Below are 16,667 nucleotides of genomic sequence, written 5' to 3' on the forward strand. Positions count from 1 at the left end.
GGATTTATTATTACCTTACTCATTGAGAAAGCTCTGAGATGGGCTAATCCGTTGTGGGAGAATGATAATCCATTAGTCTATAACTATAATTCCTTTGTAGCTGCTTTTAAAAGAACTTTTGACCCTCCTGGCAGGAAGGCCAATGCAGCCAGATTACTGTTGCGCCTTAGACAAGACAACCAAACACTTGTGGATTATGCACTAGAGTTCAGGTCTTTGGCGGCAGAGGTAAAATGGAATGAACAGGCCTATATAGACGTATTCTTAAATGGATTATCTGATGTAATACTTGATGAGGTAGCGACAAGAGAGCTTCCCGAGAATCTGGAGGACTTAATTTCCTTTATCTCTCGTATTGACGAACGTCTAAGGGAGAGACAGAATACTCGAGATAGAACCGCTAAATCTTTCTCTAGACTAACACCATCATTTCAAGCTTCTGAAACCAAAGATCCACAGGTTTCAGAACCTATGCAGTTAGGCCTTACTCGTCTCTCAGAGGAGGAGAGACAGTACAGGAGAAGAGAGGGACTGTGTATGTATTGTGGGTTCAGAGGTCATGTACGTTTGAGCTGTCCCAGCCGTCCGGGAAACGCTCGCACCTAAGTTTCTCTAGAGGACAGACCTTGGGTGTTTCGATTTTGTCCTCTACTCATAACTACAAAGAACATAGACTCCTATTACCGGTCTCTTTAACTTGGGAGAAGGGAACTTTAGAAACTATGGCATTGATAGACTCCGGCGCTGCTGAGAGTTTTATCGACCAAAAGTTTCTCACCAAACACACTATCCCATCCCAGTTAAGGAAGACACCCTTGGCGGTTGAAGCCATTGATGGTAGACCTTTAGTTGAGCCTGTGATTTTCCGGGAGACCACACCTCTTTACTTAACTACTGGTATTCTACACAAGGAGGAGATATCCCTACTACTCATTTCATCCCCTTCTGTTCCCATAGTCCTGGGATACTCCTGGCTTAAGAAACATAACCCCGTGATAGATTGGAGATCAGGGGAAATAGTTTCATGGGGTCAGAATTGTCAAGAGAATTGTTTAAAGAAAGTGTCACCTCTTTGTAGTGTCAACTCACTTAATAACGCTACTGACTCTACCAAAGTACAGATACCGTCCTTGTATCAGGATTTAAAGGCAGTATTTGACAAAAGAAAGGCTGATACCTTACCACCACATAGGCCTTTTGATTGCAAAATTAATTTACTTTCTGGTACCATGCCCCCCAGGGGTCATGTATACCCTTTGTCCACGAATGAAAACTTAGTTCTAGAAGAGTATATTCGTGAAAACCTAGACAAGGGGTTCATTAGAAGATCCTCCTCTCCTGCTGGGGCTGGATTCTTTTTTGTTAAAAAGAAGGATGGTTCTTTAAGACCTTGCATTGACTACCGAGGCCTTAACAAAATAACCATCAGAAATGTTTATCCGATTCCCTTGATCACCGAGCTTTTTGATCGATTAAAAAGTTCTAAAATTTTCACTAAGTTAGACCTTAGAGGTGCTTATAATTTGGTGAGAATCCACGACGGTGACGAGTGGAAAACTGCATTCAATACTCGATATGGGCACTATGAGTATACTGTAATGCCTTTTGGTCTCTGCAATGCTCCGGCAGTATTTCAGGACCTTATTAATGAGGTTCTTAGGGAGTTTCAAGATGACTGTGTGATTGTATACCTTGATGATATTCTTATACATTCCAGGGATATTGAGACTCACCACAGACAAGTCAGAAGGGTTTTACACAAACTTCTTCAGCATGGCCTGTACTGCAAACTAGAGAAATGCAGCTTTGACCAATCCCAAACTACCTTTCTTGGTTATGTGATTTCTGGGGAGGGGTTTGAAATGGACCCGGAGAAACTCCAATCCATATTAGAGTGGCCTTTACCTAAGGGGCTCAAGGCTATCCAGAGATTCATTGGTTTCTCTAATTACTACAGACGTTTCATTAAGGGATACTCCTCTATCATTGCTCCCATCACCAACATGACCAAACAAGGGGCTGAGACTAAGAATTGGTCTACTGAAGCACTTCTGGCTTTTAAGACACTCAAAGAGTTGTTTGCTTCCGCACCAATTTTAGTTCACCCTGATACTACTCTACCTTTCCTACTCGAAGTTGACGCTTCTGAGACAGGTATAGGTGCTGTTCTGTCCCAAAGGTTGGGGGTAGATAAACCATTACATCCTTGTGGATACTTTTCCAAAAAATTGTCAGGTACCGAAAGCAGATATGACATTGGTGACAGGGAACTACTAGCGGTTATAATGGCCTTGAAGGAGTGGAGACATTTATTGGAGGGTACTTTGCATCCTGTTACTATTTTGACAGATAATAAAAACTTATCCTATATTGGAGAGGCTAAACGACTATCATCTAGACAGGTTCGTTGGTCCATATTTCTCACTCACTTCAACTACGTGCTCACATATAGGCCAGGTTCTAAGAATTCTAAAGCCGACGCCTTATCTCGCCACTATGAACCTGCCGCCGTATCTGAACCGGTTTTGTCCTCTATAGTACCCAAGTGTAACATTATCGCTAACACTACTCTCAAAGTTCATTCTCCGCTACTTGATCAGATAAGGAACTTGCAGCATCTGGCACCTAGACTGACTCCAGTTTCCAGACTTTTCGTTCCCCCTGAACTTCAATTGGAGCTCTTACAGTGTCTTCACGAGAGTAAGGTGGCTGGTCATCCGGGTGTTCGCAAGACGTATTCTTTGATCTCCAAGGATTTCTGGTGGCCGTCGTTACGGAAGGATGTTAAGGATTTTATCGGGGTTTGTGTGGTCTGTACTAAAACTAAACTACCGCATTCGCTTCCTTGTGGTCTTCTACAACCGCTGGAGATTCCTGACAAACCTTGGTCCTGTGTGGCAATGGACTTTATTGTGGATCTGCCTGTTTCTAAAAAGCACACTGTTATCCTTACCGTAGTCGATAGGTTTACCAAGATGGCACATTTCGTACCTTTGCTTAAACTCCCGACTTCCCCTGAATTGGCGGAGGTCTTTGCTAAGGAGATTTTTCGCTTGCATGGGATTCCTTCGGAGATCACTTCTGATAGAGGCTCCCAATTTGTTTCACGTTTTTGGAGGTCGTTCTGTTCTCAATTAGGCATCAAATTGAATTTTTCGTCCGCCTATCATCCTCAGTCTAACGGAGCTGCTGAACGAACCAACCAGAAGATTGAGCAATACTTACGTTGTTTTGTTTCCGAACACCAGGACGATTGGGTCGGTTTGATTCCTTGGGCAGAGTTTGCGCACAACAATCTCGTTTGTGACTCCACGCATTCAAGTCCCTTCTTCATGAACTATGGCTTTCATCCATCCATTCTTCCCCCGGTTTCCTCTTCCCAAGGAGTGCCGTCGGTTGATGTCCATGTGGCCAATTTGAAGAAGTTGTGGGATCAGACTCGACAGATTCTTCTACACAATTCTGTACTGGTTAAGAAACATGCTGACAAACGTAGAAGGGCGGCTCCGAATTTTGTTCCGGGCGATAGAGTGTGGTTGAGCACTAGGAATATTCGTCTTAAAGTTCCTTCCATGAAATTCGCTCCTCGTTATATTGGTCCCTACAGGATCTTGACTCGAATTAACCCAGTGGCATATCGTCTAGCTCTTCCAGCTACTTTACGCATCCCGAATTCCTTTCACGTCTCATTACTAAAGCCTCTAATCTGTAACAGATTCTCCTCCACAATCGCCCCTCCGCGCCCTGTTCAGGTGGAGGGTCAGGAGGAGTATGAGGTTAACTCCATTATTGATTCTCGTATATCCCGGGGGCGAGTACAATATTTAGTTGACTGGAAGGGATATGGTCCTGAGGAGAGGAGTTGGGTACCACAAGAGGATGTTCATGCTCCCCGTCTTCGCAGGGCATTTCACTCCCGTTTTCCATCTCGCCCCGGCTCCTTCCGCCCGGTGGGCGTATCTGAGGGGGGGGGTACTGTCAGGGTACCTGGAGTCTCTACCTTTGAGAGAGGTAGAGACTTAGAAGCTTATCCGTCCGGACGCCATCTCCCCTCGGTCTCCCGCGGTTCACTCGGTCGTGCTAACGCCGGCCGCGAGGGAGTCTCTTCCTTTTATAACAGGAAGACCGGAGGTAGACGTCATGACGCCAACCCGGAACATCCTGCCACTCAAATCTCGGGAGACGAATCAGGACTCGCCGGAGGCGTGTCCTCTCTCCCTAGCCAGGATACTTAACGGTGGCTCTCTCATTCACTCATTGCCCTGTCGTGGTTCTAGTCCGCCTAGTCACACAGTGCTTTGTGATTCACTTGTCTTTTTGGTTCTGACCCGGCTTTGTTGTTTACTCTCCTGCCTTTCTGTTATCCTTGACCCGGCTTGTCTCTCGCTTACCTGTCCTCTGTTATCCTCGACCTCGGCTTGTCTCTGACCTTTCTATTGTAGTTATACGTTAGTCCGGCCATTCTAAGGACCGGTATACGTATCAGCTACTCTTTGTACTCTGCGTGTTGGATCCCTGACCCGATCCTGACATACATTTAACGAGGTCAGAGGAGTTAGTTCTCTTCCATCTGATATGCTTCAGGCATTTATTCTTCCTATTTTAAAGACAGGTAAAGAGGTGATAAAACTATCAAATTATAGGCCTATTTCCCTGATTAATACAGATATAAAGATATAGTCTGCTATTCTTGCTGCACGTTTAGAAAATATATGTCCAATTCTTATACAAAAAGATCAGGTTGGATTTGTTAAGGATCAACAAGCTAACGATAATACAAGAGAAATAATACGTTTATTGGATTATGTTAGTTCTAACAAAATACCATCTCTAGTTATATCACTTGATGCTGAGAAGGCTTTTGGCAGAGCCAATTGGACCTTTCTGGAGGAAGTTCTTCGAAGCTTCTGATTAGGAGAGGTCTTTATTGGCTCTGTCATGGCCTTATACACTAATCCAAGTGCCATATTAACTGGACAAGGATTAAGATCAGAATGGTTTGAAATAGGGAATGGCACACAACAAGGCTGCCCGCTGGCACCAGTGTTATATATATATATATATATATATATATATATATATATATATATTTTTTGAATTTTTTTATTTTTGCTGTGCATATGAAAATACAACATGCATGGGGTACCCCAAAGGCAATCCTCATGCTTTAGTTTTAAAACAGTTATAACATTAGGGGGTGTGATGATACATGCACATTTTTATGGTGAGTATATAAGATTATTCATGTTGTATGCAGCTTAGTGTTGTATAGAGTAGTGATAATCAGACGTTAAGCTCAAGCTGGTTGAGCGTCAGCATAAACAATAGTATTACATCTAAAGCCAAAGCTACAGTGAGAGGTTATTCTCTCCATCAAGGTGTGGGTGAGCGTGTGTATGCTATACATTACTCAAGGTAACAGTGTCCACACTAGAGTTGTCAGAGTCCAGGCCGTTGATGGGCTTCAGGAGATGGGTTGGTGAGTGTGTGCTCAGCCGTCCTCAGCCCTCTTGCATGCCGCCGTGGAGAGTCTGGTTCCCGGTCAGCTTTAGCAGTGCTCCCCTCTGATGTGCGGGAGCGTGGGATGCCCTGCTCGTGGTGCAGGCGCTGTGTGTAGCGTGACAGGTCCCTGTCTCTTCGGCTCCGGGCTGTTAAGGGAGCTGGCACCTTCTGTCCGTGGATCCTCCTCCGTCGTGAGGCAGGATCGTGGGTCCCTGGGGTTTCCGGCTTGCGGTCATCCCTGCGGGTAATTGGATTGCGGCCTGGAGATTCCTCCAGTTGAGCTCCCGGCCCAGAAGATAGACAGGTGTCTGCTGCTGGTTGGCAGGTAGGTCCCATCTCGGGAGGGGTAGGCATTGGGCAATGTGGTCCCAGAAGGCTTGACAGATAGCGTCAAACCGGGCTTCGAAGGCCTCCCTCCAGCTCTGGTCTGTCTGGCTTGCTGGGCTGTGCTGTGATTGCGATGTGGCGGCCATCTTGAGGTGCCGCGTGGCTCACTAAGTGTTCCGGCAACGGCCTCTCGGCTTTAGGGGGGGGGGGTAGGAGTTGGGAGGTTAGAGCGGTCTGTGAGCCTGTTCTCTAGCGAGGAGAGCGTCCGCCTCTCCCCGTTTCGGTCCCAGGTAGGCCTCAGCAGATTGTCAGGGTTCCCGGTTTGTGACATGCAGGAGTCGGGTGTCAAAGGGTTTCCCCGGGCGTCCCCTCCTTTCTTGTGTTCCTCCAGGCAGTGGATGTGCTTGATTTTTGGTGTGTTTTTCCCTCAGAAAGGCAGTTTTGGTCAGGAGCTTGGTTTCTGCACGTCTGCTCAGCCTGAAAGCTAGGCTCCGCCCCCAGTGTTATATATTTTAACACTTGAACCTTTTGAAGCAAGAATTAGGAATAATGTCAGTATTAAGGGTATTAAAGTAGGAGATTTGGAAAACAAACTCAGTGTGTATGATGACAATATTCTCCTTCCTTTAGATGATCCTGAGAACTCTCTGGCCTCGTTTATGTTCGAAATTCAAGAAAATGCTTATGTAGCAAATTATAAAATAAATTCAAACAAATCGCAGGTTATGGAAATAGCAATATCAGACATGGAAAGATCTAGCTTAAAGTAAAAAGTTTAAACTCTGTTGGGGAATCAACTAAATTAATTATTTGGGAGTTCTAATCTCCCAAAACATAGGAACTATTATTAAAATTAAATATGCTATACTTTTGGAAGAAACAATATGCGATATATTGTTACAGTGATATACACTGCATTGTATTATATGATATTACATGTATTATGTACTGTATTGTACAATATTATATCGAGTCATTGTCATTGCATTCCATTACATGAGGTGCTGCTGTGATATCCATATGTTGCAGCAATATATACTGCGTTGTATTATGTGATATTGTATTAAAGTAATGTATTCTGCTTCGGTTGAATTATATATGACATTATCCTAGACAAATATTTGTTCGAAAATAAGTATTATCAATACTTATACTATATTATATTGCCTAGAGAACACTAAAGCATTAGGAATACAAACACTATCGTTTTTATCTAATATGTAATACAAAGAGTGGAATGACAAAATAGATATCTGTGTATATACAGCGCTCCTTAATATGCTATCTCACAATAATATATTTACACTATGAACTATGTGATAATAGTATAATATTGAATGGCTTTATATGATAACGTGTTATAATTATTAATACAGCATTGCAATATACACTAATGTGTTACAGATATAGATGAATGTTCTCTCAATACGGCAAATTGTACAAGTAATTCTATCTGCAAGAATACAAATGGCAGCTACAGCTGTGTCTGTCTCCCTGGATATGAAGGTTACAGCAATGGGGGAAACATCACCTGCAAAGGTAAAATGAACCTACAGGATTAACTAATGAAAAGTCACCAACTGAGATACACTGCATTATATAATAATGTATTGCGGTGATATATGGAGCACTATATGATAATATGTAAAGGAGAATATACTGCTTTGCATTATGATTATGTTGACATTTTTTAATATTACGGTATTTATAATTATAATATGCTTTATTGCATTATATGATCCGAGCTAAAAAAAAACAAAAAAACATAAATCAAGTGATTTGCAACTAGCCAGACCTAAAGGTTATTGACAATGAAAGCTCCTCCTACTGTGTGATCTCTGGGAATGGACAGGGTAGTATCATTCGTATCATGATCGAACGTGATCTCACATGTGGAATTAGTCAAAGTGCAGCTAGGAAAACAATACATTATAAACTTTCTGTGAATAATGCATTTCTCTACATGCATGAGTAGGAGAGGAATATCTGTCAGCCTGTATGGGAAGCATATTGGATGATTGAAATACTCCCTATATAGTGCCTGGGTTAGCTGGTTGCTGTTGTATAGATTTTGACAGTCTCTAAAGAGTCTCAATGCCACACTCAATGGCCACATGTATTACCTTTGAGGACACTGTTAAAATTCTGCTGCTTTCAAGCAGCTCCGATGATCCCCACAGGCAATGAGGTGTTGGTGGAAAATTTGTCAGGGTTGAATTTCCAATTTTTGGAGCTGAATTTCCAATTGTAAATGTTGAGTCTTGCTATGATAGTATACTGATATATACATAGTATGTCACATGTTGTTACTATGCAAATAATTAAAATGTTGTGTTGATTTATATAATAACATGTTACACTGATACAGCCTATTATACACAAATGTGTTTCAGATATAGATGAATGTTCTCTCAATACGGCAAACTGTCCAAATAATTCTGTTTGCAAGAATACAAATGGCAGCTACAACTGTGTCTGTCTCCCTGGATATGAAGATTACAGCAATGGGGGAAACATCACCTGCAAAGGTAAAATAACGTATAGTATATACTAATGAAAATTCCCCAGGTGACTGGCGTTTCATTATTTGATTTATCTTTCAGAGATTTAAATTGCATTGAAATATTTTTTAATCAGTCACATTTCTGCATGTAGTATTGTACTATATTAATATGTTGCAGTCCTCTGTGTTATCTTACATCTTATGTTATTGTGTTGCAGTCCTATATATTGTATTGTATTGTGTTATTTTGCTAAGGTTTGGTTTTTTCCATGTGTTGCTGTTCTATACATTGTGTTGCATATGTCATTGTGTTACAGTCCTGTATATTGTATTTCATTACATGTCATTGTGTTACAGTCCTGTTTATTGTATTTCATTACATGTCATTGTGTTACAGTCCTGTATATTGTATTTCATTACATGTCATTGTGTTACAGTCCTGTTTATTGTATTTCATTACATGTCATTGTGTTACAGTCCTGTTTATTGTATTTCATTACATGTCATTGTGTTACAGTCCTGTATATTGTATTTCATTACATGTCATTGTGTTACAGTCCTGTATATTGTATTTCATTACATGTCATTGTGTTACAGTCCTGTATATTGTATTTCATTACATGTCATTGTGTTACAGTCCTGTATATTGTATTTCATTACATGTCATTGTGTTACAGTCCTGTATATTGTATTTCATTACATGTCATTGTGTTACAGTCCTGTATATTGTATTTCATTACATGTCATTGTGTTACAGTCCTGTATATTGTATTTCATTACATGTCATTGTGTTACAGTCCTGTTTATTGTATTTCATTACATGTCATTGTGTTACAGTCCTGTTTATTGTATTTCATTACATGTAATTGTGTTACAGTCCTGTTTATTGTATTTCATTACATGTCATTGTGTTACAGTCCTGTTTATTGTATTTCATTACATGTCATTGTGTTACAGTCCTGTATATTGTATTTCATTACATGTCATTGTGTTACAGTCATATATGTTGTATTTCATTACATGTCATTGTGTTACAGTCCTGTTTATTGTATTTCATTACATGTCATTGTGTTACAGTCATGGTATGTTGTATTTCATTACATGTCATTGTGTTACAGTCATGGTATGTTGTATTTCATTACATGTCATTGTGTTACAGTCATGGTATGTTGTATTTCATTACATGTCATTGTGTTACAGTCCTGTTTATTGTATTTCATTACATGTCATTGTGTTACAGTCATGGTATGTTGTATTTCATTACATGTCATTGTGTTACAGTCCTGTTTATTGTATTTCATTACATGTCATTGTGTTACAGTCAAGGTATGTTGTATTTCATTACATGTCATTGTGTTACAGTCATGGTATGTTGTATTTCATTACATGTCATTGTGTTACAGTCATATATGTTGTATTTCATTACAAGTCATTGTGTTACAGTCATGGTATGTTGTATTTCATTACATGTCATTGTGTTACAGTCCTGTTTATTGTATTTCATTACATGTTATTGTATTTGTCACGTATAATATCCCCTTAAGGACAGAGCTTCAGAAGCTTGACTTACGCTTAATGACACAAGCAATTTTTGCATTTTCTTGCTGTTTGCGTTCAACTGCAATTTGCATCTCTCTCATTTATTGCACCGACACATATTATATACTGTTTTTTAAAGGACAGACAGGGCTTTAATTTGATATAACATATAAATATATAAATGCTTACTTATTATAAAAAAAATACAGAAAAATGCAAAAAAAAAGAAAAATATTGTTTTTTTTTTACAGTTTTTGCAATCATAATGTGTGCATAATTAGTGCAGGTTAAGGAAAGTAATTAAAAATAAATTCATTTATTTGTTCTGATTTACAGAATATATAATGTGTCTGGGATTTTAAGTTTTTTTTGGTAGTTACAGGTCACAAAGCACAAGGAGTAAAATAAAATTTTAATATGGAGCGATTTTAGAATTTGGTATGTTTGTCTTGTAAGCCTAATAGCCATAAAATAAAACAAAATTGCCACACAAAAGTATATATTTATATAAAGTAGACATCACAGGCTATTTACCTAAGGTTGTTTTGACACTTTCTACGTAGCCATTTTACCGCCAACCTCTGCTAAATATTGGAGTAAAATTGTGTTTTGGGGGGGTTTTCGCACACAAACGTATAACAAAGAACTTCTCATGTGTATTTTGTAAAGTTGCTGTGTGCTATTCCTGTACAAAGTTTTATTATGTGTTCAGTTACTTCTGCTGAGTACAACGGTACCCCCATTGTATGTCTTTGGCACTATTTTGTGAAGCTACAGTGCCATATAGGAGACCTGTCCTTTTCAGTATTCACAGTAGAATTTTGAGAGACGGATATAATGAGCCTATGCTTCCATTTGGGGTGTTATAACAGTTTGACTGTTCAAAAACCCCCACAAAGGCCTACCATTTGTAAAAGTAGACACTCCAGGGTATCTCATAAGGTGCATATTGTGCCTTAACATGCCCCCATTTTTTTACCATTACATGCCAAAGTATGTGGTAAAAAATAATTGTGTGCATTTTTTACATACGGATTGCATTTTTGCTGGGCATTTTGTATATTTCATATGTGCCACTAAGTTCAAACCCCCCAAATTATGCTCAGCTAAGTCTTCTGAGTAAAATGACACCCCCATTGTATGTCTATGGCACTATTTCGTGAAGCTACAGTGCCATACAGGAGACCTGTCCTTTTCAGTATTCACAGTAGAATTTTGAGAGACAGATTTAATGAGCCTATGCTTCCATTTGGGGTATTATAACAGTTTGACTGTTCAAAAACCCCCACAAAGGCCTACCATTTGTAAAAGTAGACACTCCAGGGTATATCATAAGGTGCATATTGTGCCTTAGCATGCCCCCATTTATTCACCAATATATGCCAAAGTATGTGGTAAAAAATAATTTTGTGCATTTTTTGACATACGGATTGCATTTTTGCTGGGCATTTTGTATATTTCATATGTGCCACTAAGTTCAAAACCTTCAAATTATGCTCAGCTAAGTCTTCTGAGTAAAAAGACATCCCCAATGAATGTCTTTGGCACTATTTTGTGAAGCTACAGTGGCATATTGGAGACCAAGCCATATCAGTTTTTACAGAACTTTGAATTTTGACGCTGGACCTATGTGCAATTTCCAAGCATCTTCGTAAGTTTTAAATTCAAACTACCCCACAAAGGCCTACCATTTCTTAAAGTAGACACCCCAGGGTATTTCAAAAGGCATATTTTGAACCTTAGCGTGGGATAATTTTTCCGCTAGCTTGTACCAGGTGTAGTGGTAATAAGCGTTTTTTCTGCCTTTTTGACACACAAAGTGAGTTTGCACAGTATATTTTGCAAACCTTATGTGTACCACCACTCTATAATACTTTATATGTTGCTCAGCTATGTCGGCTGAGTACAAAAATACCCCCGTATGTACCTTTGCCAGGTATATGTGGACATCGGAGGGGCACATTTGGGACACAGCCATTCCATTTTTTTCCAAACTTTACATTTTTACGCTGTGCCCATGTCCCATTTTAGAGTATTTTACCAGGCTATATAATCCAAATACTCCATAAAGCCATACCATTTCTTAAAGAAGACATCCCAGGGTATTTCAAAAGGCATATTTTGAAAATTAGTGTGGGATAATTTTTCCGCTAGCTTGTACCAGGTGTAGTGGTAATAAGCGTTTTTTCTGCCTTTTTGACACACAAAGTGAGTTTGCACAGTATATTTTGCAAACCTTATGTGTACCACCACTCTATAATACTTTATATGTTGCTCAGCTATGTCGGCTGAGTACAAAAATACCCCCGTATGTACCTTTACCAGGTATATGTGGACATCGGAGGGGCACATTTGGGACACAGCCATTCCATTTTTTTCAAACTTTAAATTTTTACGCTGTGCCCATGTCCCATTTTAGAGTATTTTACCAGGCTATATAATCCAAATACCCCATAAAGCCATACCATTTCTTAAAGAAGACATCCCAGGGTATTTCAAAAGGCATATTTTGAACCTTAGCGTGGGATCATTTTTCCGCTAGCTTGTACCAGGTGTAGTGGTAATGAGCGTTATTAAATGTATTTTTTTTACTTTTTAAAACTTTTTTTACTTTTTAAAACTATTTTTTAAACTTTTGTTTTGCTTATTCATTTTTTTAAAGTTTCCTAAACTTTCGTAAAACTTTTTTTTACAGATTTAACATTTTTCTAAGCTTTTTCTTTTACCGTTAACCCCTAACTAGCAGTAAGCAGCACTAACAGTAAATTCCCCATTTTCCCATAACTCCCACCCACCCCAGCTAGCAAAATATTTAATTATACAATATTTAAATTAGTTAATTAAATTAATTTAACCCCTGAGGGTTAAAAAATAAATAAAAGTTAATCGTCAGGGGTTAAAAAAAAATTAGATCACAGTATAATACTGTGATCTGTATTTTGATCACTGTAGGCAGTGATAGACTGGCAGGCAAGGGGTTAATTTTTATTTGGACTGGGTAAAGGGTTTATTTTTTTTTTTTTTTTTTACTTAAACGTTATTAAAACTTTTTTTTAACTTAATTTTTTAACTTTTTAAAGCTTATTTTAAAACTTTTTTTAACGTTAACCCCTAGTTAGCCTAACACTAAATCCCCCAATTCCCCACTAACTTCCACCCTCCCCAGCTAGCTAAATTTATAATTTTAAAATATTTAAATTAATTAATAAAATAAATTTAACCCCTGAGGGTTAAAAAAAAAGAATTAACCCTCAGGGGTTAAAAAAAAATCAGATCATATTAAAATGTAATCCCTGCCAATTGATCACTGTAGTCAGTGATCAATTGGCAGGGAAGGGGTTAATTTTTTATTAATATGGGTAAAGGGGGGGTGGGATTTTAATTTAACTTTTTTTTTTAACACCAGGGGGCAGGATCACTGAAGATCCGTCTCCCTGCACTTCACACTGAACCCGGAAGTGCAGGGAGGCGGAGGTGAGTATACAGAGCACATGTGCCCGTTCTGACATGCTGTCAGAGCGGGCACATGTACTCTGACCAGTGGCGGATCCAGAGCCTGATCTCGGGAGGGGCACTTGTAGATTATTTAAAAAAAATAATCCTAGCACAATAACCACTACAGCTCAGTGTAGTAGTTATGGTGCCAGTAGTGCCAGGACCCCACCCCAGAGTAAGTAGTCATACCGTTTAAGAACAGTTTGACAACTTACCTGGGGTCTGCTGGGATATAGGGCATAGGAGAAGTGGTGTGTGTTAGGGGTGAAGTGTGTGTGAAAGGTGCAGTGTGTGTGTGTGAGCGGTGAAGTGAGTGTGAGTGCGTAAGGGTGGCAGTGTGTGTGTTAGGGGGCAGTGTGTGTATGGGGGCACTGTATGTCTGTGTGGGGCAGTGTGTGTGTGGGGGGGCACTGTATGTATGTGTGGGGCAGTGTGTGTATGGGGGGCACTGTGTGTGTGTTTGGGGCAATGTGTGTATGGGGGGCAGCAGTGTGTGTAGGGCACTGTGTGTGTATAGGTGTGCAGTGTGTGCGGGGCAGTATGTGTATGGGGACAGTGTTTGTGGGACAGTGTTGTATGGGGACAGTGTTTGTGGGGCAGTGTGTGTATGGGGGCAGTGTTTGTGGGGCAGTGTGTGTATGGGGGGCAGTGTGTGTATGGGGGCAGTGTGTGTATGGGGTCAGTGTGTGTATGGGGTCAGTGTGTGTAGTGTTTGTATGTGGGGCAGTGTTTGTGGGTCAGTGTGTGTATGGGGTCAGTGTGTGTAAGGGGGAAGTGTGTGTATGGGGCAGTGTTTGTGGGTCAGTGTGTGTAAGGGGGAAGTGTGTGTATGGGACAGTGTTTGTGGGGCAGTGTGTATATGGGGACAGTGTTTATATGGGGACAGTGTGTGTATGGGGACAGTGTGTGTATGGGGGCAGTGTTTGTGTGTATGGGGGCAGTGTTTGTGTGTATGGGGTCAGTGTTTGTGTGTATGGGGTCAGTGTTTGTGTGTATGGGGTCAGTGTGTGTATGTATGGGGTCAGTGTGTGTATGTATGGGGTCAGTGTGTGTGTGGGGTCAGTGTGTGTATGGGGTCAGTGTGTGTATGGGGTCAGTGTGTGTAGTGTGTGTATGGGGTCAGTGTGTGTATGGGGTCAGTGTGTGTAGTGTGTGTATGGGGTCAGTGTGTGTATGGGGGCAGTGTATGTTGGGCAGTGTGTATGGGGTCAGTGTGTGTATGGGGGCAGTGTATGTTGGGCAGTGTGTATGGGGTCAGTGTGTGTATGGGGTCAGTGTGTGTATGGGGTCAGTGTGTGTATGGGGTCAGTGTGTGTATGCGGTCAGTGTGTGTATGGGGTCAGTGTGTGTATGGGGTCAGTGTGTGTATGTTGGGCAGTGTGTATGGGGGCAGTGTGTATGGGGGCAGTGTGTATGGGGCAGTGTGTATGGGGCAGTGTGTATGGGGGCAGTGTGTATGGGGGCAGTGTATGTTGGGCAGTGTGTATGGGGTCAGTGTGTGTAGTGTGTGTATGGGGTCAGTGTGTTTATGGGGTCAGTGTGTGTAGTGTGTGTATGGGGTCAGTGTGTGTAGTGTGTGTATGGGGTCAGTGTGTGTATGGGGTCAGTGTGTGTATGGGGTGAGTGTGTGTATGGGGTCAGTGTGTGTATGGGGGCAGTGTATGTTGGGCAGTGTGTATGGGGGCAGTGTATGTTGGGCAGTGTGTATGGGGGCAGTGTGTATGGGGGCAGTGTATGTTGGGCAGTGTGTATGGGGGCAGTGTGTATGGGGGCAGTGTGTATGGGGGCAGTGTGTATGGGGGCAGTGTGTATGGGGGCAGTGTGTATGGGGGGCAGTGGGTATGTGGGGCAGTGGGTATGTGGGGCAGTGGGTATGGGGGCAGTGGGTATGGGGGCAGTGTGTATGGGGGGAGGGGAGGAGGGCTTTTTAATAAAAATAAACAAAAAATGTATTTAATAAAATATATTTATGTCCCCCCTCCCTTCTTACCTTTATTGAGGAGGAGGGGGGACATTTCTGGATCCCTGGTGGTCCCAGTGGGGAATCCCTGGTGGTCCAGTGGTTCCAGTGAACTCTAGCCCGCGCTCCAGGGCTAGAGTTCACTCTCGCGAGATTTGGAGCGTTGCCGTGGTAACCGTGGCAACGCTCCAAATCTCGCGAGAGGAGGACCCGGAGGAGCTGCTGGTAACAGCTCCCGGGTCCTCTCTCCCTCCCCTTCCGGTCGGCTGTCAGTAATGTGCCTGCAGACCGGGGAGGGAGATCAGTGATCTCCCTCCCCGGTCCGCAGGCACATTGCAGGGCTAGCGCTTGGGCAATGCCAGCCCTGCACTAGCCGGCAGGGGAGAATCTCGGGGGGGGCAATTGCCCCGTTGCCCCCCCCCTGGATCCGCCAATGACTCTGACAGCCCGATCCGGTGCTCCCGGTCTGCCTCTAATGCAGAGGCAGACCGGAGCACCATTAACCCCACGATCGCCGCGATTGCGGTGATCTGGGGTTAATTTTACCGCGTGACGGACGAGGTCCGTCACCCGTCGTTAAGGGTATCCCCTGGATGACGGACCTCGTCCGTCACCCGTCGTGAAGGGGATATTCTATTATTTGTTAACGTCTTACCTTGCTATGTCTTACATGTTATTGTATTACAATCTGGTATATTCAATTTTATTATATGTTAATGAGTTACAGTCATGCATACTGTATGACACTGTATGCTTTGTTAAAGTGACTGTGTTACGCAATATATTGTTATAATAATAGATATGACATTGCATTGTCTCCCCCAAACCACTGCAGGAGTTAGTGTGTTTTCTTATACCACCGCAAATAGCGAAATCTCTCTCACCAGCATTCTGACCGACCACACATAGACCTCTCTTCAGGGTGAAGTGTAAAACATAGTTCTTCTGACTTGAAATTAAATAAGTCCAAACAAACTCCTGTGCTTACTACTTCACATTGCTTCCCACCCCATCCATACTTGAGTCACAATATATTTGAAATTTTTTAACTAAATGTAAATTGGGCAGATGTAATTTTGATAGCCCATGGTTCATGCATTTAAAATAAAAAGGATGATGATATGATGGTACAAACTGTCCCCGTTTTTCCACAGAACCTGCATCTTATTGTGACTCACAGGAATTTGAGGCATGTCGAAGGCAAAATTATAGAGTACGTACTCTGTGTGACGTTGTGAATGTGGTTTATGATCTAGGTGCACAATGCGACCAGGATCCTGCTGTTTAAAACACTCATTAAAGCAAATAAATCAAAATCTGCACTTAAATGATCTAATAGTA

The 16,667-nt window shown here is 41.5% G+C and overlaps 1 protein-coding gene across 1 annotated transcript in view; it reads left to right on the forward strand.

Annotated features, from left to right (window-relative positions):
• Positions 1-16,667, forward strand: part of LOC134603351 (adhesion G protein-coupled receptor E1-like) — a 121,999-nt gene that overhangs the window by 72,579 nt on the left and 32,753 nt on the right. The window contains exons 12-14 of the mRNA XM_063449220.1: positions 7,234-7,368; positions 8,223-8,357; positions 16,481-16,539. Of these exons, the coding sequence (XP_063305290.1) occupies positions 7,234-7,368; positions 8,223-8,357; positions 16,481-16,539 (329 nt within the window). The remainder of the gene's footprint in view (positions 1-7,233; positions 7,369-8,222; positions 8,358-16,480; positions 16,540-16,667) is intronic.

This window comes from Pelobates fuscus, chromosome 3 (assembly GCF_036172605.1).
Source record: "Pelobates fuscus isolate aPelFus1 chromosome 3, aPelFus1.pri, whole genome shotgun sequence".
In the NCBI taxonomy this organism is placed as follows: Eukaryota; Metazoa; Chordata; class Amphibia; order Anura; family Pelobatidae; genus Pelobates; species Pelobates fuscus.